The sequence below is a fragment of the Ochotona princeps genome, chromosome 17 (genome assembly GCF_030435755.1).
Source record: "Ochotona princeps isolate mOchPri1 chromosome 17, mOchPri1.hap1, whole genome shotgun sequence".
In the NCBI taxonomy this organism is placed as follows: Eukaryota; Metazoa; Chordata; class Mammalia; order Lagomorpha; family Ochotonidae; genus Ochotona; species Ochotona princeps.
The window spans coordinates 53,191,367-53,215,280 of NC_080848.1; the positions used below are offsets into that span (position 1 = coordinate 53,191,367).

The 23,914-nt window shown below is 53.3% G+C and overlaps 2 protein-coding genes and 1 non-coding gene across 3 annotated transcripts; all 3 read left to right on the top strand.

Moving 5' to 3' along the window:
* Positions 1–6,067: 6,067 nt before the first annotated feature.
* On the top strand, positions 6,068–7,791 carry TMEM107 (transmembrane protein 107). Its single transcript, XM_058675923.1, has 5 exons — positions 6,068–6,204; positions 6,343–6,410; positions 6,516–6,616; positions 7,008–7,104; positions 7,354–7,791. Exons 1-5 carry the CDS (start codon positions 6,118–6,120, stop codon positions 7,421–7,423), a joined length of 423 nt encoding a protein of 140 aa, XP_058531906.1. The 5' UTR covers positions 6,068–6,117; the 3' UTR covers positions 7,424–7,791.
* Positions 7,792–8,019: 228 nt separating this feature from the next.
* Positions 8,020–8,151, top strand: LOC131482462 (U8 small nucleolar RNA). Its single transcript, XR_009247018.1, has one exon. It is a non-coding gene; the product is annotated as a U8 small nucleolar RNA (small nucleolar RNA).
* Positions 8,152–18,256: 10,105 nt separating this feature from the next.
* On the top strand, positions 18,257–21,926 carry VAMP2 (vesicle associated membrane protein 2). Its single transcript, XM_004594763.3, has 5 exons — positions 18,257–18,413; positions 18,799–18,919; positions 19,385–19,543; positions 19,642–19,693; positions 20,249–21,926. Coding segments are annotated over exons 1-5 (351 nt in total). The 5' UTR covers positions 18,257–18,411; the 3' UTR covers positions 20,266–21,926.
* Positions 21,927–23,914: the final 1,988 nt, after the last annotated feature.

Sequence of the window (23,914 nt, forward strand, 5' to 3'; positions counted from 1 at the left end):
CACCCGCTACTGCAGTCCTAATCTGATGAGTGAATTTCCAAGGTCAGCGCCTGTAGGCTGTGGGCCATTTAACCAAAGCGCAATGTAGTCCCTGGTGTAGAATCGACTTCACAAGCACAAAGCTTGCTTGGGGCAAAGGAGAGAGCTTGGCCCCTGTCATCCCTCCCTGCCTAGTGAAGTTTTTTGCAAAGCCTTTTTTTTTTTTTTTTTGAGGGGGAGGAGTGGGGAGCTCTGGAGCTTCACAGTGGTTACAAGAGGTCAAAACGAGGTCAAAATCCAGCTCGCCACCGAGCTGGTGCGAACGTCTTGCCAAAGTCTGCACTGTGCGCCCTGCTGCCGCTCCCTGTAGAAGTCCGGATCAGCGTTAGCGCATTCCCACAGTCTGGGCCAAAAGGGGAAGAAGCCAGCGATTTGGCATTGAAGCCTAACCGAGGACGAGCTGTGTGACGTCGGCCTGTGGGAATCTGCGGTCTGGCAGTCGGTCGATGGCACCCAGCACCAATCGCAGACACGTGCAGTTCCCCGGTGCCAGGTCACAGAACCAGGTTGCCAGAGTTCACCTGCTGGCACTGCTGCTTAGCACTTACGTAACCTGGGCTAGTTTTTCCAGCTGCCTGTGTGTCGGTGTCCTCTTCGGTGAACTGGCAGCGGCGATAATCAGCAGTTGAGGGTTTCTTTACTACAGAGAAGAGGTGGAGAGCCCGGATGCTTACAGCTGTTAGTGGAAGTAGCTTTATCTGATTCTTCAGCCGCTCCCCCCTCAGCATGCAAAATCATTTTCAACTGATGGTCCTTTGTCTGTCACTGTCCCTGCTATTGCTTGATCATTTTTCTAAACCTCATCCCTCTGCCTGTTTTCCCCACCTGATGCCCCTTACCTCCCACTCAAAACTCACCACCCTCCCCATTTCCGTAATAAAAGGCTTTTCCTGGGTCATCTCTAGCATAGCACTGAGGCTCTACATTTTAAGGACAAACATTTGGTCTAGAAGTTAGACTGCCTGTGTCCCGTGTCTGATTTGCGTCTTGGCTCCCAATTCGAGCATCCTGCTAAATACAGGCCTTGGGAGGCAGTGGTGATGGCTGGTGTTAGGTGGGTGCCTGCCGCCCACATGGAAGATCCGGCTTGGGCTCCTGGCTCCTGGCTTCAGCCTGGCCCAACTCCAGGGCTCCCAGCTTCAGTCAAGGCTGTTGTAGATGTTTGGAGAGTGAACCAGTGGATGGGAACTGTTCTCTCCAAATAAAACTGGGTTAAAAATGGAAATAAATACTTTTAAAAAATTATTTTTATCTGAGAGGTATATCTTAGACATGCCAGATATCCGAGAAAGAGATCTTCCATCAGCCAGTTCACTCCCCAAAATGGCCACAACAGCCAATCCCAAGTCAGGAGCCAGAAGCCTCCTCTAGGTCTCCTATGTGGGTGGGGCAGGGGGCGTCAGGCAAAGGAGCCAAGCTGATGCTTTCCCAGGCCATGGGCACTGAGCTAGACCAGTGGAGACTCTATTGCTACCCAGATGGGATGCTGGAGCTGCAGGCAAAGGATTGGCCTGATAAGCCCCAAAATTTGCATTTCAATTGTTCTCTTGTTGTATCCCTCAACAAAATATTAGGCAGTAGGAAATATATATTTCAGCACCTGGCCCAATTCCTGTAATATGTGTTGCAGAAAGGATTTGCGAAATCGATGAGGGCTTGTTTTAGCTAAATCCCTGGGGGTGGGCAACAGACTGGCTTCCGTGGGAACAAGATACCACTGAATAGCTGAAGAGCATGGGGTGGGGTGGAACATTTGGATTGAAAAGGTAAATGGCCCAATGAGTCTGGCTGCTAGGAATGACGGACTAGAACCCTGGGCACAGAGCGACTCTGTGGCACATAAAACAAAATCTTACAGGTTCAGGGCCCAGCAACGTAGCCTAGCGGCTAAAGTCCTCACCTTGAAAGCCCCGGGATCCTAAATGGGCGTCGATTCTAATGCCGGCAGCTCCACTTCCCATCCAGCTCCCTGCTTGTGGCCTGGGAAAGCGGTCAAGGGGCCCAAAGCATTGGGACCCTGCACCTGCATGGGAGACCCAGAAGAGGTTCCTGGTTCCTGGCTTCAGATTGGCACAGCACTGGCCATTGTGATCCCTTGGGAGTGAATCATTGGACGGAAGATCTTCCTCTCTGTCTCTCCTCCTCTGTGTATATCTGACTTTGTAATAAAAAAATTAAAAAATCTTAAAAAAAAAAATGTTACAGGTTCAGCTCCCCAACCTTCCTAGCCATATCTCAAGTGTTCAGCAGCCACATGGCTGCCACGGTGGACAGAGGCCAAGTGCAATATTTCCCTATATCGGGTCCAGAGACCAAAAGCTGGTAGTCTGAGAGGGCTGTGCACTGGTCAAGGTTAGTTTTTCTTTTTTCATCTGTTAATTTAAAAGTTGGAGACCAATATGTATGATGGGATGGAGGGTCTGGCCCCTAGTAACAGCAAAGCAAACCAGCCATCTGTTGGCACTGGCTGAAGATAGCATCTCAAGAGGGAAAGAAGTAAGCAGCTGTGTTGAGTGTTGCTGGGATGCCAAGTCCATTGTCTTTGAAGCCGCATGTCTGACTGGCAGACACACAGGCACGGGGCACTAGGTTGGTCTGAGCTCTCTAAGCCTGTTAGCCCGGTCTGACCTGGGCATCTGGATCCTCGCCCTCATGCTCCTATCTCTCACTTGTCGTTTTCATTGTGATTTCCTGCAATGTCAGGTGAGAAAAGCCAGACACCAAAACCTCCCAGACTGAATGATTCCCGTTACATGGAATACACAGAATTGGTCCATCCATGCCAACAGGAAGTAGCTCGGTGACTGCTGGAGTCTAGGAGGAGGCAAATGGGGACGGACGGCGTCACGGGTTGGTTAAGACGCTCTGCAATTAGACAAGGGTGGTGAGTGTACAGCCTCGCATTTGTGCTCAAGGCCAGTGAGCCCTATGCCGTAATGCCACTGTAGTATGTGAGCTTCATCTCCATAGAAAAGGAGAAAATGTCAGGGACAATCAGACCATCAAAAATAACCACAAAGGATTGAAATACATAAATGACATCAATATCTGTGGGTTTACTGCGCTATTAAAGAGTTAATTCTGGGTAAAGCATTATGGTATAACACGTGAAGCCCACTGCATGTGACACTGACATCCCATATGCGCGCCAGTTCAAGTCCTGACTGCTCCACTTCCGATCTAGCTCCGGTCCTGTGCATCTAGGAAAGCAGTGAAGGATTCCCGCCACCCCACCCCTACCTATACCCACATGGGAAACTGGAAAAAGCTCCTGGCTTCTGGCTTCATACTGGCCCAGCCCTGGGTTCTGTAGCCATCTGAGGAGTAAAACAGTAGATGGAAGATCTCTGTCTCTCCCTCTAAGTAACCCCGCCTTTCAAATAAATAAGTTTTTTTTTTTAAGTTACAGTAGGATGCTAGAGAAACGTGATTGTGAAAACATGATTATGAAAAAGTAATGGACACACATCCTGCTTTCCCACACGACCCACACCTCATGGAAAATAAAAAGGTGATGGGGCAAATTCGTAGACAGAAGAATCCTAGTTGACCCACGCAGAAGGAGGGATAGAAGTAGGACATGCTGCATTTTGCAATCGCTAAGGAAATCACGAGTTGGGCAATGCAGACCGATCAGGTGAGATGTCCTTGCCTGAACCCCTGCTCACACCTTACCCCACAGAAGACTGGCAGGCTTCCTGCGGAGGTGGAGGAGAAGGGGCAGACGCTGCCTCGTGCCGTGTTCTTACCGGAGCATTGAGTGTGAGACTCATCCACCACCAGATGTGACCAGCAGTCTGTGGAACTAAAGGGTCTGGGGAAGAAATGACACGATGAGAACTGGATCTGCAGAGGGCCCTGTATCTTCAGCAAGCAAAGGAAGGTGACAGGATCAAGTGGGGGGAAAACTTGAGGAAAGATTATGCCATGTCAATCAAGTAGACTTTATTTGGTCCCTGATGCAAACGCCTCATTAAATACATGGAAGGGTATATGATGAGGGGGGAGGGGAGACAAGGCTGACCCATTTTGGTAACTGGTGAGGCCCAACAGGGAACCTCAGGGGGTTCATTATATTGGTGACTTGATTTTCACATGAGTTTAAAATTTCCCTTGATTAGAAAAATGAAGTATGGGCCCGGCGCGGTGGCCTAGTGGCTAAAGTCCTGGCCTTGAACGCCCCAGGATCCCATATGGGCACTGGTTCTAATCCCGGCAGCTCCACTTCCTATCCAGCTCCCTGCTTGTGGCCTGGGAAAGCAGCTGAGGACGACCCAAAGCATTGGGACCCTGCACCCATGTGGGAGACCTGGAGGAGGTTCCAGTCCTGGAAGATCTTTGTCTCTCCTTCTCTCTGTATATCTGCCTTTCCAACAACAACAAAAATCTTTGGGGGGGGGAGGGGAATCTGACTTTGAAATAAAATCTTTTTTAAAAAACGGAAAAATCGAGTTGGAATTCAAGCAGAAGCCACATTGGGCTCCAGCAGCTGTTGGTCTCTCGTGCTTGCACCTCAAGGCTCAGCTGTGGAAGCTGAACTTCATGGCGCCAAGGACCTCCACGCTGATGCTGGCCAGGTTTCCTCAACTGAAATTCAAGTCCGGCTGATGTAGAAATCAGAGAAAAAGTTGAGTGGGAAACAAGCTGTCTTTATGACTCTGCCCAAGCCAACTCAAGAAAGCCACATGAAAAATAAGCAGAAGGAGCCGGGGATCCGTGCTCTGCCAGCTCTGCGGGATGTGATTCTAGAACACTCCGTCTGCCCACTTGTAATGGGGACAAGGGAAATGTGTGACAGCAGCTGGTACAGAAAGTGTCACTTGAAAGGAAGGTAGAGAGACAAGATCTATGCACTGGTCCACTTCCCAAGTGGTTGCAATGGCCAGAGCTGAGCCAGTCTGATGCCAGGTGCCAGGAGCTTCTTCCAGGCCTCCCACATGGGTGCAAAGGCCCAAGCACTTGGGCCATCCTGCATTGCTTTCCCAGGCTATTAGCAGGAAACAGGAGCAGCCAAGACTTGAACCCTACACGGGATGCTAGCAGAGCATGGCACCAGCTCCACAATAAACACATTTTAAACTTAACATTAACTGTAACTCCTTTTACCTTGCCGATATTATATTGTTTGTCTGCATATTAACTGTCCATCTCCCAGGAAGGGCATATCCGGAGTCAATTAGTGGATGCGAGATCTCTGCCTTTCAAGTAAATAGAAGCAGGGGCATTTTTCTTGCTGCTGGATGCCAGAGCCCCGCACAGTTCCTGGCACTTAACTAGGTGGTCCATTTATTGAATAAATGAATAATACATAAGTCAGAAATGCTTGGAGGTGAAGTGTTTAGGCACTTGAAGTCTCCGCTTTAAGAGCTAGCTAACATCCTATATCCGGTTTTCTGTTAATGCGCACTGACTTGAAGGCGCTGCGCCAGGGAGGGAACATGACTGTCCTCAAATGCAGGGGGCAAGTGCCTCGAGGCCAGGTCCTGCAGGCCTGGGCTTTCCTGTGAGGCCCGAGGTCAGCAACGTGGACAGCGAGAGGCCATCGGACCCCAGCAGGGCCGACGGGAAGAGCCGGCTCCTGGCCTCTCGCTGGGGCGCAGGGTCTGTCGCACCCGCTTCCCTGCCGGCTGCCAGTCCTCCCGCATCCACAGCCTAGTTCAGGCGGCGGCCGCCAAGATGTCGGACGGGGTTGGGGGGTGAGAGCCCTTCTCCAGGCCGCCGAGCTCCTCACGTCCCTCAGCTACTCCTACGCCAGGGCGCCATTCCCGGCGACGTCAGCGTGGACAGCCGGGGACAGACCCGCGCGCCGCCGGGGCGCCCACCCATACACCCCGCTCCCTCGGCTCCCCCTCCGCACGTCTCCGTGGAGGCGGCTCGAGACTTCACGGCTCTCGCGAGATCGTCAGCGACTCCCGGTGCGCGCCCCGCGTGTCCGGTTACCACGGCAACGGGGCGGCGCCTGGGGCGCGGGAAGGAGCGACGCCGAAGCTTGCTCCGCGCTGGCCCCCGGGAGGCTCGTGCAGCGACCCCATCCCTGCAGCGAGGAGCCTGTGGACCTCGCCTCTCCCTGAAGGCACAATGAGCCGGATCTCGGGGCTCGTGCCTTCCCGCTTCCTGACTCTGCTGGCCCATCTGGTGGTGGTCATCACCTTGTTCTGGTCCCGGGTAAGAACCCACGGCTGCCCTCTGTCCACCCCCTCTCCCCACCCCGCCCTTGGGCTTAGCCGCTGGGAGTCCCCCCATGCACACCCCATCTTCACCTCCGCTCTCTTATTTCCTTCCCTTTCTTCCCTGCTCCCCCAGGACAGCAACGTCCAGGCCTGCCTGCCCCTCAGGTTCACCCGCGAGGAGTACGAGAAGCGGGACTTGGAGTGAGTTCTGGGGGACGGAGCGGGACCGTCGGACCCCGAGGTAGCTGCAGGGGAGGGAGGTCTGCCAGTCCCGAGGCCTGAGCCCCTGGCCCTTGCTGTGTGCAGGCTGCTGGCCGCCCTCTCGGTCACGCTGGGCCTCTTCGCGGTGGAGCTGGCCGGTTTCCTCTCAGGAGTCTCCATGTTCAACAGCACCCAGAGCCTCATCTGTATCCTTTTCCCGCCTGTCCACTTGTCCGCGCCACCCCCTTGCATCACAGCTGCCTTCGAGTCTAGGAGTGTGGAAAAAGGGCCTGGGAGGGTTTTCTTGGCTTTCAAATTGTGAAGCAGGCGGTGATTTCAGCCAGAGAGCATCAAGCAGACACGAGGCTTGGGGGCCCACTTTTACCTGCTCCCATGTGGGACCTCAAGTGTTGCAGGCTCAGCCCTGGCTGCCTCAGCACTCCAAAGGCAGGGCTTGCTGACTCTGGCTCTTGCGGTGTGCCAGGGAGCTGAAGCCGAACCCCAGTTGAGATGCCAGCCCCCAAGGCAGACACTTTCCTAGCCCATCACTACCTGTGGTCCCTAAAACTCTCCTTGACTCTGCTGTGTGTTGCCCAGCCGTCGGCGCGCACTGCAGTGCGTCTGTAGCACTGTCCTTCTTCATTTTCGAGCGTTGGGAGTGCACCACGTACTGGTACATTTTTGTGTTCTGCAGGTGCGGTGGAACCCAGTATTTGGGGATTTGGTGGGGATGGCTGTCCCCAGTCTGAAGGCTTGCCCTCCACCCCTACATACAGCTCTTTCTTTAGTGTTTGAGATACCGAATGCACTCATCATCCTGTAATCTTTTGAAGTGCCCCTACAGTCTCACCCTCTACACTTTGTGTGGGGCTGTGGTTGTAGAGTTGGGTATTTAATAGTGGACTTGGGGGTTTATATTGAACTCTCCACCCGTCCTCCACAGTGCACTCCCAGCTGTCACCGAAGTGGCATTATTCATCGCTGTGTTTGGGCTGAAAAAGAAACCTTTCTGATCTCTATCGCTTTCATTGCAAGACCGCAGAGGAAAGGGCTGGATGAGCAAGAAACTTACCGTTCCAGGAAGAAAGGAGGTATCGAGCCCCCAAAACTGTCTGTCTGGCGGCGGATGTCAGTGTTAGGATAATTTTCTCCCAGGTTGGGATTATCAGCGTTTGAGTCAGTGCTTTGTAATAAATAAAATGTATTTTGTAGTAAGATCCAGATTTATAGTTTTCAGGAAGCAGTTGGGGTGGCCAAACTACTGAAGAGCCTGCTTTCCTGCCCATGAAATAACGGGTATCGCTTCTATTTTGGTTATTACGGTAGAGCGCTGACGGGGCGGGGATATGCAAATAAAACAGTGCGCAGGCTTGGAAGTTGCTGATCCGTAGGTGAGCATTGCATTCTGGGAGGGGTTAGTTTACTCCTTTTTGGCAGTCGAATGAAAAGGATTGTGTAAAGGATGCTAAGTGAATGTAGAAATACAATTGAAATAAGAGAAGATAGGTAAGTGTATAGGTAAGTGTCTCAGACGAGCGCGTTCCATGTTCACCCTCACTGTAAGGGAATGTTTTCCTCTGAAGACGGAATGGCAGCTGCGCTTTAGTTATCGTCAGGTGGGTTAATCCTTACCTGTTCCTCCTCCGGGAGGGATAGAACATGATGATTGGAGTTCGCATGATGCGTGATTAGCGTCTCTGCGTAATCAGGACTTGCAACACCCTGATTGCTCCTATCTGATTCTTCCTGACGATCACTCAGCTTTTTTTTCGTATTACTGGAAGGAGCGTTTTCTTATATTTACTTCTGGAGAGTAACCATTGGTTTGGGAAAATGACTGGTTTCTAAAGAGGTTTGTGAGATGAGTGTTGAACATGGCTTACAGTTAAGCACATACTTTAACAGACAATAAAGTGCTCACAACTTTTGATTCCCAAGCTCCTTTACCATAAAACGTTCTTAAGCTTGGTTGTGACTGCATGTCGCAAGTCCAATTTTCTTTAAGGATTACTTATTTTTATTACAAAATCAGATGTACAGAGAAGAGGGGAGATAAAAAGATCTTCCCTCTATTGATTCACTCCCCCAGGTGGCTGCAGTGGCTGGAGCTCAACCAATCTGGAGCCGGGAGCTCCAGTACTTTTCTCAGGGTTTCACCATTATCTATTGTGTGTGTCTCTTTGCTAAATTTCAAATTGGCCTTGCTGGAAGTCAGTACACCACAGAAATCGGCAGATGGAACAGATCCGCCCTTGTGGGTTGTGATTTTAAGTAAGTGACGGAAGAAAATATTAAAAGGTAAAGACCTGGCGCATTAGCAGAGTGCCTAACATCTAACAATGCACTGGGATCCCGTATGGGTGCCAGTTCATGTTCTGGCTGCTCCACTTCCCATCCAGCTTCCTGCTTGTGGCCTGGAAAAGCAGCAGAAGACAGCCCAAAGCCTTGGGACCCTGCACCTATGGGCGATATCCAGAAGAGGCTTTTTTTTTTTTTAAGATTTATTCATTTTATTACAAAGTCAGATATACACAGAGGAGAGACAGAGAGGAAGATCCTCCGTCCGATGATTCACTCCCCAAGTGAGCCGCAACAGGCCAATGCGCGCCGATCCGAAGCCGGGAACCCGGAACCTCCTCCGGGTCTTCCATGCGGGTGCAGTGTCCCAATGCATTGGGCCGTCCTCAACTGCTTTCCCAGGCCACAAGCAGGGAGCTGGATGGGAAGTGGAGCTGCCGGGATTAGAACCGGCGCCCATATGGGATCCCGGGGCGTTCAAGGCGAGGACTTTAGCCGCTAGGCCACGCCGCCGGGCCCGAGGCTTTTTTTTTTTTTAAGATTTATTTATTTTTATTATAAAGTCAGATATGCAGAGAGGAGGAGAGACAGAGAGGAAGATCTTCCGTCCGATGATTCCCCAAGTGACTGCAACGGCTGGTGCTGTGCTGATCCGAAGCTAGGAGCCTCTTCCGGGTCTCCCACGTGGGTGCAGGGTCCCAAAGCTTTGGCCGTCCTTGACTGCTTTCCCAGGCCACAAGCAGGGAGCTGGAAGGGAAGTGGAGCTGCTGGCGCCCATATGGGATCCCGGGGCGTTCAAGGAGAGGACTTTAGTCGCTAGGCCATGGTGCGGGGCCCCAGAAGAGGCTTCTGACTCCTGGCTTCAGATTGGTTCAGCTCCAGCAATTGTGGCCATTTAGGGAGTGAATCAGTGGACGGAAGATCTTACTTGCTGTTGCTCCTCTATGTATATCTGCCTTTCCAATAAAATAAGTAAATTTAAAAAAATACTGCAAATAACTTAAGAATGTAATCTCTGCCATGGTTATGTGAATAACACACAACATTTGAGAAAATATTTTCCAGATGTTGAAAATTGTCATCATCCTGAACAAAGAAGACACTCAAGTCTCGAGGAGTTGGTTTTTTTTTTTTTTTTTTTAATAGTTGTTTCTTTTTATTGGAAAGCTAGATATACAGAGAGGAAGATCTCACGTCTGTTGATTCACTCCCCAAGCGGCCGCAGCATCTGGAGCCGATCCGAAGCCAGAAGGCAGGAGCCTCTTCCGGGTCTCCCACGCTGGTGCAGGGTCCCAAAGGTTTGGGCTGTCCTTGACTGCTTTCCCAGGCCACAAGCAGGGAGCTGGATGGGAAGTAGAGCTGCAGGGATTAGAACCGGCGCCCATATGGGATCCAGGCATGTGCAAGGGAAGGACTTTACTGCCTTGGGAGCCATGTGGTGGGACCCTGCACCTGCATGGGAGACCTGGAGGAGGTTTCTGGCTCCTGGCTTCAGATTGGCTCAACACTGGCCATTGTGGTCACTTGGGAAGTGAATCATTGGGTGGAAGATCTTCCTCTCTGTTTCTCCTCCTGTCTGTATATCTGACTTTGTAATAAAAATAAATACATCTTAGAAAAAAATACACATGAATGAAGGTATGAACCAACATTCATGCTGGAACTGCACTTATAGTTTGGACCCAACACCTATGGAATCATAGGTACAACAGGGATTTATGATGAAGAATATTGTCTATTTTATTATTGTTTGTCAAGTCTGTACTACACACACTTTATATCAATTCAATTTAGAAAAAAATTAGCTCTGTATGTAATTACATGTCCTTTTTTTTTTTTTTAAGAGCTAGTTAAACATTTGCCAGCACACTCTGCTCCTGCCAGGACCAGCAGCTTCCGTGTTCCAAGTTCAAAATCACTCCTCAGACTTTAGTCCCACTCCTCTCTCGCATGTGATGTGTTGACCTCTCCCCACTTTTGAACTTCCTCCCGTGGCTTCAGAATAGCGGTGGTTCCCGTTTGCCTAGCTTGTCAGCTGTCATTCAGTATGTGTCCGTTTCTGGGGTTGTAACTCAGGACTGTCACCCGTCTCTTTTAGTTGCCTTTTCCGTGGTGGTGGTGGTCACCACTCCCTTCATCATCCCTTTAAACAAGGTCTTGCAGCTCAAACCAGCAAGGATAGCCCTACTCCCAGTGACTTCTGACTGTCCCACATCCTCAATGAGGGTGAGGAGTCTGTGGCTAGGGGCCTGCCGAATCTGCCTCAATGATCCTTTTCCCGCAAGGATCAGGGACTTCACTGAGCTGGAGGAACAGGTGCAGGATGTCTGGTCAGAGTCCCTACTGCTCCGTATTTAAGATCCAGCTTCCCACTCATGGGACTGGGAGACAGTGCATGAGGGCCCAAGCAGTTGAGTTCCCACCATCCACGACGTGGATGGAGTTCCTGCACAAACGACCTTGAATCTGGCTGCTAATTTTCCAAGGGGAAACACTTGTAGGTGCAAACAAATTCTAAAAATCTGTTGGGGATAAGGTGGCATGTGTTGCTGAGTGATTCAGGTTATCTCACAAGAAAATCTCTTTAACTGTTGAGACGATGAATGAACTAAGCTAATCCAGGTGTGTGGGGAAGAGTTGATTTCCTTCTGGGACTCTTTTGTCATGGTGGGAAACATGGTGTCATCCGTCCCCATCCAGCACTCACCCTTATTGTATTCGCACCCTTTTATTCCTTTTGCTTTCAGCTCCCGTTCCCACTCAGTCCATGTGGGTCGTATCATCATGTGTGGTCCAAGCCTGGCCAATAAGGGAGTCCCATTGGCTCCAGCCATGGTGATTGGCTGAGGCATAAGTCTTGACAACCCTGGAACTTGTGGGAAGGGGCAGCCTGGTCTGAGATAAGCCAGCATGCTGTAAAATGATGCGATTCAAATACTGCCACGCTGCTGCGTGTGGGATGGGTCGGGCCAAGGGAGCCTGTGAGAAAGCCCAGAAATAGACTTCAGTAGATAAGATCCCGTGGGTGATAAGGAGATGATTGAATAATCCGTGTTATGGTTTAGTGAGTTAAGCCACTCGTGCTGGTTTGAGTCCCATCCAATTTCTTGTTCACGCACCTACAAAAGCAGTGGAGGATGGTCCCAGTGCTTAAACTCCTGCACTGTGGGAGACCTGGAGGAAGGCTCCTGGTTTCAACCAGGGCTAGAGAATTGAACCCGTAGATACAAGATCTCTATAACTGTTCCTTTTACATGGGGAGGTGTTTGGAGCAAGGGTTAGGACCCTGCTCCAGGGCCCGGTGCAGTAGCCTAGTGGCTAAAGTCATCTCTTTGCACGTGCTAGAATCCCATATGGGTGTTGGTTTTTGTCCCTGTGGCTGCACTGCCCATCGAGCTCCCTGCTTGTGACCTGGGAAAGCAGTCGAGGACGGCCCAAAACCTTGGGACCCTGCACCTGAGTGGGAGATCTGGAGGAAGCTCCTGGCTCCTGGCTTCAGATCGTTTCAGCCCCGGTCACTGCAGCAAGTTGGGGAGAGAATCAGCAGACAGGAGATTTTAGTTTCTGTCTCTCTTCCTCTCTGTATATGTCTGACTTTGCAATAAAAAAATAAATCTTTTTTTTTTTTTTTTTTAAAAAAAGATCCTGCTCGGATTATCCATATCCCAAGTATTTACGCTTGGGCTCTGCTCCTGAGTTTAACTTCCTACTTAAGTGTGTCCTGGAAGGCTCCAGTGTTTGGGTTCTTGCACCCATGTGGAGAGATTCAGGTTGAGTTCCAGCTTTGGCCAAGTCCAGCTCTGGCTATTGTTGGAGTAAGCCAGTGGATGGAAGATTATTTGCCTTTCACATAAAATAAAAATAAATAAAAATTTAGAAATCAGAAGTAAAATAAGAGCTAATGTTGTAGCAGAAGGGATCAAGCCATCATTTGCAATGCCAGCATCCCTTATTGGAGTGCCAGATGGAGTCCTGGCTCTGCTGTCCTCCCAGTCACATTAGCATGGAGCTGGATGGATGGGAAGTGGAGCAGCCCAGACTCGAACTGACACCCATATGGGATGCTGGCATAACAGGCAGAGGTTTAACTTACTATACCACAGCGGTAGCCCCTGAAATAATTTTAGACTTGTGAAAAGAGTGCAAAGTTCCTGCCAAATACTCTCCACCAGCTCCCCTGAATGGTCACGTCTCGCATAACCATGGTACGATCATGGAAGCATCGACATCAGCACTTGAACCAAACCATGAGTGACCCCACAGGTCTCACTGTGTCCTGCCAGTTCTCTCACCAGCGCCACTTCTGGCTCAACGTCTGATTCTGGGTCTCACAGTACCTCTGGTTGGCACATCTGCTTTGCTTTCTTGCTTTCTTCCACTCGGTTGAGTTCTTCATTCTTTGTGGAAGGCAGAGAGAGAGGGGGGAAGAGGGAGAGAGGACAGAGATCTTGCATCCTCTGGCTTACTCCCCAGTTGGCTGCTGCAGCCAAGACAGGGCCAGGTTGAAACTAGGAGCCTGGAACTCAACCTGAGTTTCTCATGTGGGTGGACCGGACCCCGTCACTCAGGCTGTCACCTGCTGGACATTAGCTGGAAGCTGGATCAGAAGCAGAGCTGGGACTCCAACAAAGGATATGGGGGTCCCAAGTGTTGACTTGCCTTGGCACCAGATTTCTGCCCCTTTCACCCCCCATTTTTGTGTGCTCTTGACACATCTGAAGGGTACTTGATAATTGTTTTGCAGAATAATCCTCAGTATGATTTGCCCATTATTTTTTCACAGTTAGGGAGTACATTTTGGCAAGAGCATTGCAGAGGTGATGGTGCCCTTCTAGGGAATTTTAAAAAGTAAATTTAGAGTGAGGAAGGCATGTCTAAGAAGGGTGGCAAAGCACAGAAACCATGAAAAAAAGTATTATACATTTAACTATATATAGAGATGTGAAAGCCGAAACAACAAATTAAAACAAAAAAAAAAAAATCATAAGCAGGGCCCGGCGGCGTGGCCTAGCGGCTAAAGTCCTGGCCTTGAATGCCCCGGGATCCCATATGGGTGCCGGTTCTAATCCCGGCAGCTCCACTTCCCATCCAGCTCCTTGCTTGTGGCCTGGGAAAGCAGTCGAGGATGGCCCTAAGATTTGGGACCCTGCACCCATTTGGGAGACCTGGAGGAGGTTCCAGGTTCCCGGCTTCGGATCTGTTCAGCACCGGCCATCGTGCTCACTTGGGGAGTGAATCATCGGACGGAGGATCTTCCTCTCTGTCTCTCCTCTGTGTATATCTGACTTTGTAATAAAATGAATAAATCTTTAAAAAAATCATAAGCAAACATTGAAAAATAGATGGTAATCTAGGCAAACTATTGGTAATATATATTGTACATAAGCAATGCAATTTAAACATTTTATTTTTCTTTTATTAAAAATGTATGTATTGGGGCCCGGCGCGATAACGTAGTGGTTAAGGTCCTTGCCTTGAACGTGCCAGGAACCCATATGGGTGCCGATTCTAATCCCGGCAGTTCCACTTCCCATCCAGCTCCCTGCTTGTGGCCTGGGAAAGCAGTCGAGGACGGCCCAAAGCCTTGGGACCCTGCACCCGCATGGGAGACCCCGAGGAGGCTCCTGGCTTCGTTTCGGTGCAGCACTGGCCGTTGCGGCCACTTGGGGAGTGAATCATTGGACAGAAGATCTTCCTCCCTGTCTCTCCTCTCTGCAAATCTGATTTTCCAATAACAAATAAATAAATCTTTTAAAAAATATATGTATTTGAAAGGCTGAGTTACACACACACAGACACAGAGGATCTCCCATCTGTTGGTTCCCTCCCCAAATGGCCAGGAGCCTGGAATTCCACTGGGTCTCCAAGCACCTTGAGTCATCTTCTGCTGATTCCTATAGGAGGCGCCAGGGAACTAGACTTCAAGCAGGGCACGCAGTGGTGCCCGTTTGGGCTCCTTGCATCACAGTCATTGACTTAACCTGCTGTGCCACAACACCAAACACATAAAAACATCTCTTAACAGATTTGTAAGGAAGATATCAAGGCAATAAAATGATACATTTTCACAGACATTTCTCAGCTGGGAACATACAAAGAGCTCTGGCATCGGAACAGATGCATAACCCCTTTCATCAGCAGAGCGATGCCAGTCACACCATATTCAGCCTATTTGCAAAGAGCAAGAAGCTTCAGAGGGAGTTAGAAATGGCATGGGTAAACAGGCCTCGCCTGTATGTTGGTGGCAGTAAAAATGGTTCATAATCCCGGTTAACACACAACTTGATAATATCTGTCAAAATCAAAACCACAAGTATCCACACCCTGGGACTTAGGACTGCCTGCCTGCACACAGTGAAGTGAGAAAGCTCAGGCTGCTCTCTGGAGCCCTTCTTGGCTTTGGTAGAGTCAGAAAGTAGAGTCAACAGAGGAGTAGTTAAATTCTGATACACCTCGCAGCTGCCATTCTGACCTGGGCATCCCATGTGAGCTCTGGTTCAGGTCCCAGCTGCTCCACTTCCCATCCAGCTCCCTGATGATGGCCTGGGAAAGCAGAACAGGATGCCTTGAGTCTTTCAACACCTGCACCCACATGGGAGACCTGGAAGAAGCTCCTGGATTCTGGTTGGTGGGTACCTACTCCAGCTCTGGCTGTTGAGGCCATTTTGGAGAGTGAGCCAGTGGGTGAAAGATCTGTCTCTTCTTCTCTCTGTAACTCTGACTTTCAAGTAAAATAAAGTAATCTCTTTTTAAATATTTATTTTTATTGGAAAGTTAGATATATATAGAGAAAAAGAGACAGAGAGGAAGATCTTCCCGTCTGATGATTCACTCCCCAAGTGACTACTGCAATGGCCGGTGCTGTGCTGATCCAAGGGCAGGAGCCAGGAACTTCCTCCAGGTCTCCCACATGGGTGCAGGGTCCCAAGGCTTTGGGCCATCCTTAACTGCTTTCCCAGGCCACAAACAGGGAGCTGGATGGGCAGCGGGGCTGCTGGGATTAGAACTGGCGCCCATATGTGATCCTGGCATGTACAAGGCGAGGAATTCAGTCACTAGGCCACTGCTCTGGGCCCAAATAAATTAATCTTAAAAAAAAATGGAGAGAATGAGAAATCGAGCACACATTCACCTTCCCTGGCCAGCTCTCCAGCCCTAGCTGAGTTTGTGCCAGGATTAGTTGGTGCTGTGAAGAGCACTGCCCAGCAGCCAATCCACTCACAGCCTGTCTGTTCCTCATGGGATAGGCCTCGCTTCTGCCAGCTGCACGCGGGACACAGAAGGTCCCCCAAATCAATCACCAGTTGGGTCAGCTTTTACTCATGTTAAGTTTATGAGTCAGATCAGGAACGACCTGACTGCCTTCCATCCCAGCTTCTGGACTGGGAATTGCCGGAAGAGGAAGACAGCCTTATATTACAGCGTGGTCTCCAGTGTTGGCGGGCTCACCAGCGGTGCTTGTTAGAAATGAACTTGGGCAACTCCTCCTTCCCAATCTCCCTCTGGCTCTGGGGCATCTGTATCTACCAGCCCCAGGGGGCACAGCACTGCCCGCCCACTCCCGAAGCAGGTAAACAAGGAAGCTGGCATCTCTAGTTATGCAAGTAGCTTCTTTTTCCCAGCGTAACTCATCTCACCTCTATTTTGGGTCTTCATTGTACCTGCTGGCAGAAAACATTCTCTTACTGCCAGATGAACTCTGTTCCTCTGCTCTGCTCCCACCACCAGTCCAAATCTGAATTTCCAGCCTGCGTTGGGTTCCTGGGGCCAGGTAAGGAGGAACTTTTCTCTCTAGGTTGGATCCGCCTGGGTCCCCCACCTCCACGGCGGTTTTGTTGAGGTTGCTTCTGCCCCCAGGATGTGCCAGTTCTCTGAGCTACACCCAGGCCTTGGGGCTTTGTGCCCTGGACTTAGCCAGGGCACAATGAGGAGCATCCGGACACAATGGACTCCTCTGCCACCATCAGGACTGGCTCTACCCTCAGGTTCCCTCCAGCTGGGAGCTCTGCCCATTTATACCAACCTCCTTCCAACCCACTCCATGTTGGCATGTGAACTTTAAAGCCTGGGCCTTGGCTTTGTTCTCTGACTACAAAGACATCTACGGCCAAAAGCAAGAGCCTTCCCCCTCCCCACACTCAGGGAGAGCGGCTGAGCTTCCTTGGGGCTGTGTCCCTGCACCCAGCACACGTGCTCCCTGCTCACTCACCTCCCCCAGACAGCTGGGAAATGACACCTCTGGTGACAGAGCCATTCCCCAGGCTTGTGCTGCTGGGGGTGGGGGTGCTGCAATGGAGGAGGATCTCAGGGCCTGCGTGGGGGAGGGAAGGAGCCAGGCCCTGGTTTGTGTAAGACATCAACACCACCAGGGTCCCTCCCCCCCGCGGGAAAAGTGTGAGCACCCCCCACCCCACAGCCAACGGGATGATGCCCCTAAAAAAATGCTTCTTGTCTCCCTCAGGCTCACTTTGACCTTGCCTGCTCCAGATGGATAGCTCTCCGTCCCCACCCTGGGGCCCTGTCCCACTCCCCTCCCACCACCAACAAGCTGGGTGGGAGTAGGTTCAGCTGCTTGTCTGTCTGGAGGATCTAAATAAAGCTCAGTGAGGAGTGGGGGGTCTTGGCCCAACTCTCCCATATCTGTCTCAGTGACCTGTGTATGTAGTGTGTGTCCCCGGGGTTCCCCACGGCAAGTGGGCAAGTGGGCAAGTGGCATCCTATAATATGGCTCCTGCTCTGGCCCACCAGCTCTGTCCTTGGCACTCAGAGTTCTCTCCAGGTCTGGGAGCAGCTGACCCCAGCCTGGGGGCAGAGCTAGGGTTCTGGCCAGCTGCGGCCTGCAAAGGAAGCGAAGGTGTCCCGGTGGGGTCAGGGAGCAGCCTCTGCCCTTTTCCCTGGGGTTTTCACAGCCTGTGGTCCCTTGGGAAAAGGAAAGGGGGAACCTTGGTGGGAGGTGGTGTGGGGGAAAAGTCTTCCTCATCTGCTTTCCTTGTGTCCTCTTTCCCGAGACAAGTGACAGGGAGCATCCACTTCCACCACCCACCCTGCTCCACCCTAGCAGGAGGGTCCGCACCCTATCCCGACACGCAGCCGGTTGTGAGGGCCAAAGAGGGGGCTTGGAGATGCGGCTAGGGCGACACCTCGGGGCCTTTGAGGGGTGCGGAATGGTTGATCAGAGTCACGGGAGAGAGAGCATGTGGCTAGGGGTAGAGGTGTGGGGCCGGTAGCACAGGGTGGTAGCAGAGGGTTCGAGGCCAGCTGCAGAGGGCCATGGGTAGCCAGGGCCCGGCCGCGGGGGGCTCGGAGGAGGCCGCGGCGGGGTCTTGGGGAATCCGCGGCGGTGGACACGGTGGGCTTCGGCGGGCCGCGGCGGCGGACGTGGTGGGCTTCGGGAGGCCCCGGGGGTGGAAGCCCCGGCGGCGGACGCGGTAGGCTTCGGCGGGCCGCGGGGGCGGACGCGGTGCGCGTGTGGGCAGCCCGGACACCGCGGGACCCCGCCCTGCCGGACCCTCGCCCCGCCCCCCGCGGCCGCGCTCGCAACGTGTCGCCTGCCGGGCCCCGCCCCCGCCCGCAGTGCCCGGATGCGGGTGACGTGCGGCCGCCATCTTCCCGTCCCGGACAGCCAGCGCCAGTCGGAGCCAGCGCGAGCCGCCGCTGCCGCCATCACTGCTGCTGCCAAGTCCTCCGCCCGCTTGCCTCCGCCATGTGAGTCTGCCGCCCCGCTGCCAGCACCGCGCGCTGCCCGGCCTCGGCCCGGGGTCCCAGGGACGGGCGTTCTGCCGGGCGCCCTCCCGTGACTGCGCGGCGGCCCGGGGAGCCCCGCGGCTCGGGGCGATGGCCGCGCTGGAGGATGCGGACCCGGCGTCTGCCTTGCCCCGCCCCGCCCCTGTCACCGCTGTTGTTTTGACAGGCGGGGAAACTGAGGCTGGGAGGGGGAGGAGGGGGCCTCGCTCAAGGTCACGCGGCGGCGAGGGGCTGGGCAGGGACCGGGGCTCCCGTCGGGTGGGCAGGAGGACGGGAGGACCGGCCGAGGGACAGGTGGATGGGCGGAGCCCTGGCCGCGGGGCCTTAATCCTTCCCTGCTTCTCAGGTCCGCGACCGCTGCCACCGTCCCGCCTGCCGCCCCGGCCGGGGAGGGCGGCCCCCCAGCGCCCCCTCCCAATCTCACCAGCAACAGGAGACTGCAGCAGACCCAGGCCCAGGTGGATGAGGTGAGTGTGGGCTCCGACAAGGGCCCTGGGCAGGTTGGCATAAACAGGGGTGGTGCCCATCTGGGTTGGGGTTGGGGGTGGCGACAGTTGACAGCCGTGGCTTTGGGGACAAAGACAGACGGTGCCTCTGCCCCAGCTATCTGCGTCAGTGCACACTTGAAAGGGCGAGCTTGGGGTGTGCCAGCCCTGGGAAGGTGTGCCCCCATGACTGCCATGCTGCCTGAGGCCCTCAGATAGAGGGGGTTGCTATGATTTGGGAGATGTCTGGTTGCCAGCACGCGGCTGATGGGTGCTCCTTGCATGTCCCCAGGTATTGCTCTAGGCATGTTCTCTGTGTGTCCTTGGCATGTTAACTTGACAGCGTCAGGGTTGCATGCTGGGCGTGCACCCTGGGCCCGCATTCGAGGAGTGCCCTCTTTGAGGTGGACCTCGGCACACTCCCTGCTTCCTGGGCCCCTCCCCCAGGTGGTGGACATCATGAGGGTGAACGTGGACAAGGTTCTGGAGCGGGACCAGAAGCTGTCGGAGCTGGACGACCGTGCGGATGCGCTCCAGGCAGGGGCCTCCCAGTTTGAAACTAGTGCAGCCAAGCTCAAGCGCAAATACTGGTGGAAAAACCTCAAAGTAAGGGCGGGGGCGGGGCGAGGGGGGCAGGTAGGAGACCTGGTGGGTGGATGGAAGGGTGGCCATTGGTCTCACTGACCCTCCCCCCTCCCCTCCAGATGATGATCATCTTGGGAGTGATTTGCGCTATCATCCTCATCATCATTATCGGTGAGTGGGGCAGGAGTGGCCGGGTCCCTTCTCTGGACAGGATTCCCCTGTGGAGTGTGGGTTTGAAGGTCATTAGCCTAGTTTGCACTCATCAGCAAAAGACATAGCGCTGCTTAGCAATGGTGATTCAGCGAGGGCCAGAGACCTCGGGTAGGCTGCCCTGTGCCTGGCTCTGCGTAACTTCTATTCAGATTTGGGCAATAGGAAAGCTGATGGGTCCCCCCTCTCCCCCAGTCCGACTTCCTGCCTCATCTCCCTTGAGGACCCACTGGGCCTCAGTGCCCAGCTTGGGGACCCTGGCATTGGGACACGGGAAGGCAGACGTGGCCCAGGGACTGGAGACATAACCAGGAAGCCAAACGCTCTGCTGTTTGACAGCTGCTGGTTCCAGAGACCCTGAGAGGTGGGGTGTGTGGAGGTGAGGTCCCAGCCCCAAGAGAGGGGAAGGGACATGAGCCAGCCAGCTAGGGTGTGGGGAGGCCTGGAGCAGGGCCAGGCCTGACATTACCACTCTCTCTCTCTTCCCCCTCTTCTTCCCCTTCCCTCTCTCCACAGTTTACTTCAGCACTTAAGTCCCTGAGGAGGCTGCCCTGCCTAGAGAAGGGCCTCTTCCCCCAAACCCCCAGCCATCCCTCCACCTCTCAGCCATATCTCTCAGCCCCTCCCCAGACCCGTGTGTGTGTGCGTGTGTGTCTGTGTGTGTGCCCCCTGTAAATAGCCAGCTGTTATTTATACATATATAATATTATATATATTTGGTCTGTTTGTAGTTTTATTACTAGAAGATTCTTTCCGGTTGTCCTTAACACCCCTTCCTGAGCTGTACCCATCCTCGCCTCTCTTTCCCTCCTTCTGACCCACCCCAAGCCCTTTCATTTGCATCTGCTATGCAATAGGCCCTCTCCTTGCCCTGGGTCTAGCTGACCCTTCTGTCCTCCCCTCCTCTCGCCCCCATGCTCTCCTCCCACCAAATGGGAAAAGCAGCTGTCCAGGCCTCCCTCCATGCATCTTCTGTGCATCCATCGGGAGGCTCTGAGACTGACCTCACTGGGTCCTAAGAATCCCAAGATGTTCTGGGAGCTTCCAGCATATTATAATTAGCGTATCGTTTGCACACCAACATCCCTTTGGGTTTCCTTGCTGTTTGTTCCACGGGTCTTCTTGCAAACTTTTTTTTTTTTTCCCACTGAGAAGTTAGTCTCCAGTGGTCCTTGTATCACACTTTGATTTGCACGACATTACTTACAGGTGTGTGGGGGTGGGAGTCAGGGCTTTTGGGGAGCCAGGCTGCTCTGGTCCCAGAATTGCCCACTCCGAGCCCCTCTAGTCCAGTTTGCCTCCCTTATCCCCATTTTCCAGACCTCTTGTGCCCTCCCCTCCCTCCCCCCAGCTGGCGTGGAAGTGTCTTGGAATTCAGTGTGTTATGATGGACCAATAATTCTGCCACTCGGGGTCTCCCTACATTCCTGTCCCCAGTTTTCCTGTGGGGCACTCAGCCAACATTCCTGTGGGGTCTCCCTCCCTTCCATCTGCCTGATCCACCACCTCCTCACCCCAGGAGAGTTGGGGGTTGGCCACAATCTGGTCTCTCTTGGGAGGGGTGGCTGCCAGTATGAGTGTGTGTTTTGGGGGGGTCATCACTGCCTTGGGGAGGAGTGGCGCAGGGCAGAGAATCCCCCCAGTTCCTGCCTGAGATCTCCGGCCTCACCCCTGCTTGGGGTTGGACTGAAAACCCTCCTTCCTAATTTGGGGGTGTTGCCCCATCACTGCCCAGCTCCTCTGACTACCCCCTCAATTCAGGGTGGGGTATTAGTCACTGCCAATGTGTGTATGGGACTTGGTGGGTGATGGGGGTCCTTGCTTCTCTTCAGGGCTGTGGAGCCCAGAGAGCGAGCAGGCCCCTCACTGGGTGAAGTGATAGAGGGTCTAATGTCTTTTTTAAATGGCACAATTTTAGGGGGCTGAGGGTGTAGTCCCTTAGCTTGCCACTGGAGAGGGGCCCCAATTCTTTCCCCCACACTCCAGATTTTCTGTGTGGAGGGAGGGGGAGCAGGGAGATCTAAACTGTGGTGTGGAAGGGTAGGAGAGATGCTGGGGGTGGGGGTGCTGTGTTCTAGACTCCCCCATATTATCCCAGTGTCCCCTGCCTCCCCTCTCCCCCCACCTCATGCCCCCAATTCTGTGGCGCATCCAGATTGTGAAAATGTACAATAAATGTGTAACAAGTAATCGAGTGGTGTCTCTTGTAAGCTCTTTTCCTAACCAGGGGGAAGGGTGTTGGACATTGGACACACTGGAGGAGCAGGTGTAAGACTCCTTGGCTTAGCTCCAGGCCCTGACCTTGGGCAGTGCACAATGCGATTCTCAAAGTGGCCACAGGGGGCACCAGGAGCTGAAGTGTGTAAGCCAACCAGGCAGTCCTGGGGTCTCATCCCCTTGCCTGGGGCCTGCTTCTGCCGCTGACTTCATTGTACCTCCACGACTTCTTTAAGCACTCTGGGAGTTCTAACTACTGGTTTATTTCTCAAGTAGCTGAAATAGCCAGGACTGGACCCATCAGAAGTCAGGAGCCCAGAGCTGCTCTTGGGTGTCCCATGTGGGTGCAGGGGCCCAAGCATGTGGGCCAACCTTTGCTTTCCCATGAGCATCAGGAAGGAACTGGATGAGCAATGGATCAGCCAGGACTAGGACCTGCGCTCATATGGGACACTGACACCACAGGTGGTGGCTTTAAGCACCTGCCCTGTCTGCTCCACAATTAACTCTTAAAATGCTCTGCAGCCACTCCAGTGGGCATTCATTCTTAGGCCTGAAGTTCACAGTCACTTTTGACAAAGCTTCTTTGTGCCTAGTAGTGCCAATGTCCAGAAGGGGCAGCAGAGGCCAGCCTGGGTGTGGTGCAGAGTGGGCTGGCAGTGGCCTACTTCCCATGCGTGACCCCTCTGGTGTGTCACCCTAGCATCCCTGTCCTCAGGCATTTTCACAGTGAGTAGCGTGCCAGGTGAGTTCTGTGCGGCACCTTCTGTGGGTGGCATCGTGAAGACTTGGCAGCAGGAGAGACCCCTAGTGGAGTCCCAAGCCTGTGGGCTCCTAACACTACTGGGGGTGCTGCGTCAGAAATGGATGTTCATCAGGGCTAGGATACAGCAGGGTAAGCAGCTGCTGGCACGACTGCTCCAGTGCCACCCACGTGGGCCATCTGGGGAAGCGTTCCAGGCTCAGCGCTGGCCATTGAGGCCGCTGGTGTGCGTGTGTGTTGGGGGGAAGCAGATGGAAGATCTCTTTTCCTTTCTATCATTTAGCCTTCCAAATAAGTCTTACTTTTTTCATTGAAACACCAACAAAAAAATACACTGCTTTTTGGCCTTTTGGCTACAGTCAAGTGTGAAACACCAAAAAAAGTTCTTGTTTTTCAGATGGATACATTTTTTTGTGTCCATAAGAAATTACTAAAATAACAGATTTTCAGAATCCTTCCCGGAGATTATGGGACAGCTTGAAGCGCCCAGGGAGTCCGTTATCACATGAACCTCCACGTTGATCGAGGGCTTCCTCTACCTCAGGGTCCTTCCAGACTTCGGGTTCCCACAGTTCGCAGGATTCGCCTTCGTCACGGTGTTAGGGGCTAGGGTTCAGATCGCGGCTCCACGCAGAGTAATCCGGACGTATTATGTAACTGAGCTGGCACTGCGCTCTCGGCGGGCGGGGCGGGTAGTGACTGAGCTCGCCTCGGACCGGCTGCTGCGCCGGGACGCCGGCACAGCTCCCCGGGCCTGACCGAGCCTCCAGTCACGCACCCCGTGAGCCCGGTACGCCGGCACAGCTCCCCGGGCCTGGCCGAGCCTCGGGCCACGCGAGGCAGGAGCCCCGAGGCCGTGTACGAGCTCATCCCGCCCGGGGTTCGCCGCCGCCTCTTACGTCTGCGCCTGCGTGCAGCTCACCACTGCGCCTGCGCACACGCAGCAGTCTGGAAAGTGTCGTCAAGGAAAATCCCCAGCTCCTGGGTAAACAAGTTGCCGCGTGAGGCCGCCGGCACGTGTCCTCTACAGCTCCGAAACCTCTCAGCCTATGGAAAGGTCGCGAGCGCCAGACTGGCACTTACGTCATGCACCTCCACAGCCAATAGAGGTTTCGGTGGTGGATGGGGGCGCGGCTTCCGGCCAGCCGACCAATGAGCGCGCCGGGGCGGCCCCCCCGCACGTGGAGGGATCACTGCCGGTT